Here is a 6,569-nt window from a genome sequence, read left to right as displayed (position 1 = left end):
ATAAATAACAGTTAAAACTAAAGCTAAAAGAACAAATATTGCATTCTAACTTCTGTTTCCACTTCTAAGAGTAGCCTAAATACTTGGCACACATGAGAGCGTACTCTTCATAGACATTCTGGAGTAGAGCGCGCGCAGTATATCACTGTGCCTACATAGCCTACATGCCCGCCCCGTGGGTGTGCTTAAGCGCATCCACCTGCTAGCGCCTGCCTCCCGCCCCACTAGAGTCAGGATCAGCTTGGAGCGCACAACTTTAGCCGAGCAGCAGCCTGCACTACACGCTGCGTGCCTGGACCGCTCTGTGTCTCTCACACGGGACTTAGTTCCAACGCGCCACTTTTCCCACGAGATGGTGATCGTTTCCGTGCCACAGAGTGTGCTCCACACACGATAACTACTGAAATAGTTGTGTTTTAATGACGTGTTTTCGCCCGGACTCTGTGCGAGGACTAAGGAATAATCAAAGTGCGCGCAGGTAGGCTACAGCCCTGTCCTGCGCTCAACTGGATTTCTATCTGGAGTGACTCTTTTGGGAATGTTTTATTAAATGTTTTGTTGGACCGGACTGTACTTTTCCACACGTCAGTACTGACAAGGTAAATCCTTTTTACCCAGTCAACTGCTTTTGTTGAGCAGGGGACATGCATGTGCTTATGGTGCACTTATAGCTTATGGTAAATTTTCACAAAACCATATACATTAAAGACGCAGGTCTACACAATAATTGTACTAAATGTGAAACGTTATTCGTTGGCACTCTTCATTGGTGCGCTCTATTTGCAGTGGAGTGTCTCTAATTCCACACCAGACTGTTTACAGTTCTGTCGTCCATGTGTAGCCAAGGCTGCCAGGCTGTTGCGCGCACTACTCCATAGCATAGTGGAGCATACACAGCACAGCTAGCATACATCAGTTGTTGTCATCAGTTGAACTGAATTTTTTGTAGACACATTTATTTAATTTTATTTCAGAAATAGCCTAACTTTTTTTTTTTACCTGACAAAAAACTAAAAAGAAATTAAAATAAAAAAAGATGTCATTGTGGCATATTAGACTAATTTGAACGTCAGCCACCATGTGTTAATGTGCATTTGTGTCCATGTTGATGACAGTAAATCTGGCATTAACTCTGGGACACAAACAATGTATAAATTGACAGTCGCATTAGGTGTGACATGCCTCCCCACGGAAGGTGTAAAGCAATTTCCACACATTTTAAATGCAATTCTGTCTTTATTAAGGCTCTTTTTGTTCCCATTTACTCCATGAAACGATTGACTATACGCACACTTACACAAACAGTCTCAGTAGCTTTGTGTGTGGCTCCAACATGTGCCACTGTGCCTTGTTTGGTGATTCACATGTGTGAATGGCTTGGCCTCCCTCAGAATAAACAGCTGGATGCCTAATAAGTAGTAAACACCCATGATTTGAACAGGTGTTTACAACAATAATTTACTCCAGATATCCTCTGTGTGCTTTCAGGATCCTTTAGGCCATTAATGTACAGCAATAATTAAGTCACTAAATGTGTTAAATAAAGAGTTGCCTCACAGCATATCATGAGAGGGATCTTACATATGTTTTGATTTAATGAGCAATCTGGCTTTAATGGGATGCATTATTTACACGTGGCACTTTAAATGGATAAATTGCTTTGCATATCTGAGTATTGTATTATTTACATTGTGTTGATAAATATATGTAGATAAAAGTGTAAATCCATGTCTGACTCAGAGATGAACATTTGGACAACAGAATTTGCGACTATAGAAAGTAATAGAGCCAAAAACATAATAGTTACATTTAGATCGGTTAACTTTTAACATATCAGTCATAACAATACAACAAAAAAACTACAAAACTACTGCCATTAGTCATTTGAGATTGGCACAATGATGTGCCTAAAGAGAACAAGAGGTTGGAACTTACAGCTACTATCTCCAAAAACACAATACTGTCTATGGCTCAAGATTTAATATTCATAACAGAACAGTTGAAAGATTCACATTTGTACAAAGTTGGGGCACTGGGCATGAGGCGACATGTTTGACATCTTCTTTTGCTGAGCTGTGATCTATCTTCTTTTTTCTTTATACTTCTTCAATGCAGTCTGCTATTTATTAACCAAACACATAATGTTGACCAAGATAAGTATTGTCCAATGTCTTGTAAAAGTGCCACTGAGTATTTTACATCATTAGTACGTCTTTCCAGAAATACCCTTTTGTAAACTAACATGGTGTTAAACAATTGGTCATGCCTTGTTTAGTAATAAACATGAGGTTGCAGCACAGACCTGGTATTAGGTAAAGCCGTAATTACAGAGCAAAATCCAGTGTCATCATGGGTCGGGAATGTTTGGAGACAAGAAGAGTGACTCCCTGTATGGCACAATATGAATGCAACTCCTTCCAAATGGGAATATGCTTGGAGTATGTAGAAACTGCTCCAGACTTGGCTCCAATCCAGTGAAACTTGATCATGAAAACTAACTGGTGGGAATGAAGCATGATGTTTGTATTTTTTTAAATATAAATTTAAATTTTTAAGTATAAATGATCTAACCCATTAAAAAAATATCATGGTCAATGAATGACACTAAAATATTATTATCAACAAGATCTGATTTAATTTCCATAATAATTTTCAAAATATATAGATGTGGGACGTATATAAAAATAATAATATCGGAATTGCTGTTTTGGAGAAATGCTAAATTAGAATATTACGTATATCATCATCTTCCATCCACAAATAAAACTTCAAAAAATTACTCATAAAGACTGATTAATTAATTTCAAACATGCAAACTATAAAACAGAAATCAAGAGTACATCTCAAGAGTAATCCCAGATCAAAATGAAACATATTGCACAGAGCTGTAAATTCTAATGTATAAAGTGATTTGTCTACGCTTTTGTGGTTAATTTCATGGTCCATTCACGATTTGTCCAATACCTTTACGCTCATAAGAATGTATTTATTAACAATCTGAATGTAATTTTTCCTCATAATTCTCTCCACAGATTTTTTTCCTTGTACCAACTTTAGGAAACTTGAGGTCCACCATGTATCTGAGCAGTCTATGGACAGTCCACACCATTCTGGCCCTGTGTAGTTTGGCCTCAGGGAACATCATCACCACCGCCACCGCCACCACCAACCAAGTCATCAGTGATCCGCTCGCTGCACCCCGCGTCTTCATCTCATTCAAAGGTAAAGCCAGAAAGGGAGATCTGGTGGGATATTGCGGAGAGCTCCCATGAGGCTTCTCTTCTTATTTGCGCTTGGGTTCTTTAATAACTGCTGTTTGCGCTGCTGCAGATAGAATTGTTGTTTGGTATCTGCGGTCTGGTTGGTGCTGTGGGTTGTTTGTGAATGAAATTGAAGCGTGTTTTCCAGAAGTGGGCAATATCTGCTGCTATTATAGTTGAATACATTTGATTTGCTTTTGATACGATATGTCTATGTGATTTTGTGGTATTTATGTAGATATCACAAAGTCATAAATACATAAAAAGGTATGTATGCCATCATGAGAAAGTACTGTGTAAAGTCGTCCAGGTACGATCCATAACAAAAGAACTGAAGAAGCCACTTGGATGAGAGGCCAGCTAATGAAGGGACAAAATGAATACAGTTTAATTTGTTTAAAATGTGTAGGCCTTCGACTTATTGTTCAATATATGAAAACTGGAACAATGTTTTTTGGGTCAATATTTATTGTCTATATGTTTTTGTTACAAACCTGCTAGAATTTGGGTTATTTTGGGGGGGGGGTTTACAATAAGATTTAAGCCATAAAAGTTTTAATTAATAACTTCTATGACTCATTACTAGGGATGTAACAATAACTGAAATATCGTGATATCGTATTGTTAAAGTTCTCACAATAATGTCGTGGACCATCACAATATATCGAATTACAAGTCTCTCTGCTTAAATTAAGAGTTATGGTGCAGCAATAGTTTAAAAAAGACAGAGGGAACTACATATGATCCTTTGCTCCATTTCAGTGCAGATTACATGAAGAAATTACTGTTCTAAACACTTTTATCTTTTTGATTAAGTCTTGTCAAGGCATTCTGAGAGGAAAAAGTAGCATATTAGGGCCCGGTCAAACAGACCTTTTTCTGTACCATTTTTGGTTCTAAAGTTCCATATGTTTTAAACAGACCATGTATGAAACATGGAACAAAAATTATTTCCCAAATTCCTGTTACTTTTCCCTCCATTACCATGACCTTTCTTCATAAAAAATCTCATGACTCAAAAAGTAAGAGGTTTTTCAACCTAATCTTGTACCATATGGTAGAAAACTATATGAAGCAAATATTCAAACCAGTTTGTTAAGGATATGGAAGTGAGAACCACTAGTTATCACTGTTTGTAGTTATTGCCCAAAAAGTGCTGCATATTTCATTCCCTCCGTTACCGACATGAGTTTTACAATTTTTTGTCAACAACTTGAAAGAATATCACAGGTTTAACTTGACCCTGTTGGAGTGTAACTCTTTCCTACATTCTGATACTTTACTTATTTCAATAGTCCCTCTAGTTTCTGAATAAGAGACATTTGAATGTCAAAAATCTGCCCCTGTTTCCCTCCATTACCACTTGACTGGACCCATTAACAGTTTTAGCTGTTTAGCCTTCACAAAATTATATTATTGTTACAACCTAATCGTGAGCCTCCCCACCATGTCATGAGCTTTCCTTTGATATCGCAGTAAATATCGTACCGTGAGGTTCATACCGTGATGATATTGTATCATGAGACTTGGATATCGTTACAACCGTACTCATGACATATGCATTTATGTACTGAAGCTCATGTTCTTTTAACAATATTGTAGACTTAGAATAGTTTTTATGGTTTAAATCTGCTCTCGGGTTTTTGTGTCAGTGGCATAAATTTGTTCCAGTATGATCATTTATTGTCTATATTTACTTCAGCAACATATCACACTTCAAAATTGTTATTGTGACAGGTCTGACATTGTTCTATATACAGTAGTCAATGGACATTCTTTTCTTTCAATAGATTTGTTGATTGATCTTCTTGTCCCTACAAGACTTCCGCAGCTGTTGTGTTGTGCCAGCTTTGCAATACAATACAATGCGTGTCTATGTTGTCTATTTCTATAGTATCCACTCACACACATCATGCCCTTTCCATTTGCTGCCCCTTCCTCTGACCTACAGCCCATAATCCTCACCAGATGCTCTCACTGGACCGTACTGTACAAACAATTAACAAGTCAAACATGCAGTTAGCAGCGCCACACTCTGCAGATACCCTGATTATTGTTTTAGCTAATCAAACGCACTATTGTTTCTGTAAGCTATCTTAACTTCCAAATCCTTCAGCGGGAGACGGGATAATAAGAAGCACGTAATAACTCTAGCCATTATGTGATTATTCCCAGGAGAGAAGAAGGATGTGGACTTTACGGGGGGGCTGTAAGAAAAGGTAGAATGGGTTGCCAGGTTGGCGTAGCGCACTCTTGAAGCATCTATGGGGAATTATAGGGAGCAAATTGCCAGGATCATCCATGCAGAGCCGCTGTCCCCAAGGCTGGTCCTGCAGAGATGAGGACTTTTGATTAGCGGCGGAGTGAGAAGGGGGCGTGGAGGAGAGCCGGGGCGCACCTATTTGCTTTTGCGTTTCATTTCCCAGAGCTCCTGAGTACAACTTGACTTCATTAAGTGGCGTTTCCCCGCTTTAATCAAGTAGGATTTAACACATCACTGAGCACACATCCAGAGCTCAGCATTTCAGCTTTTTAAAAAAAATCTGGGACATTTTACTCACACAAAAAAACTGTTGTGTTTTTTGCTTTTGAATGGGTTTAAAGTTCTTGTTATTGTTGGTTTTTTCTTATTTAAGCAATGCAGTTTCCTCCATGTTTTACTGCTTTCTCCCATAGTCCAAAGTGTGATACAAAAATAGATTTGTTTATCGCTGGAAATGTCATTGTATTTCTGGGAGGTTATTGAGGGTGGCAGCAGTAACGTCACAAAATATACAAACAAAATGTGAATCTAAATTGTCCCAGAAGAATAAGTGTGAGATAATGTCTGTCTGTGTCTACTCTGTCATCGTCAAACTAGAGAGGGATTAAAAAAACGTACATATGGGTCCGGTAAAGTGGTAACGGAGGGAAACAGAAGCAGATTTTTGACATTCAAATAGTTCTTATTCAGAAACTAGAGGGACTATTGAAATAAGTAAAGTATCAGAATGTAGGAAAGAGTTACACTCCAACAGGGTAAAGTTAAACCTGTGATATTTTTTCAAGTCGTTGACAAAAAATTTAAAAACTCATGTCAGTAACGGAGGGAATGAAATATGCAGCACTTTTTGGGCAATAAATCCAAACAGTGATAACTAGTGGTTCTCACTTCCATATCCTTAACAAACTGGTTTGAATATTTGCTTCATATAGTTTTCTACCATATGGTACAAGATTAAATTGAAAAACCTCTTACTTTTTGAATCATGAGATTTTTTATTAAGAAAGGTCATGGTAACGGAGGGAAAAGTAACGGAGGGAAAATTG

The 6,569-nt window shown here is 37.9% G+C and overlaps 1 protein-coding gene across 2 annotated transcripts in view; it reads left to right on the top strand.

The window, feature by feature from the left end:
• The first annotated feature begins 254 nt into the window (after positions 1–254).
• sema3fb (sema domain, immunoglobulin domain (Ig), short basic domain, secreted, (semaphorin) 3Fb) overlaps positions 255–6,569 on the top strand; it is a 78,270-nt gene continuing 71,955 nt past the window's right edge. For both annotated transcript variants that reach the window (XM_055160565.1, XM_055160564.1), the window contains exons 1-2: positions 255–599; positions 3,033–3,222. In XM_055160565.1, coding sequence (XP_055016540.1) covers positions 3,075–3,222 — 148 coding nt within the window. In that variant the 5' untranslated portion in view covers positions 255–599; positions 3,033–3,074. The remainder of the gene's footprint in view (positions 600–3,032; positions 3,223–6,569) is intronic.

The sequence above is a fragment of the Boleophthalmus pectinirostris genome, unplaced genomic scaffold (genome assembly GCF_026225935.1).
Source record: "Boleophthalmus pectinirostris isolate CB_2022bp ecotype Guang Dong unplaced genomic scaffold, ASM2622593v1 HiC_scaffold_3, whole genome shotgun sequence".
Lineage (NCBI taxonomy): Eukaryota > Metazoa > Chordata > Actinopteri > Gobiiformes > Gobiidae > Boleophthalmus > Boleophthalmus pectinirostris.
This window is presented reverse-complemented; position numbering and strand designations above follow the sequence as displayed.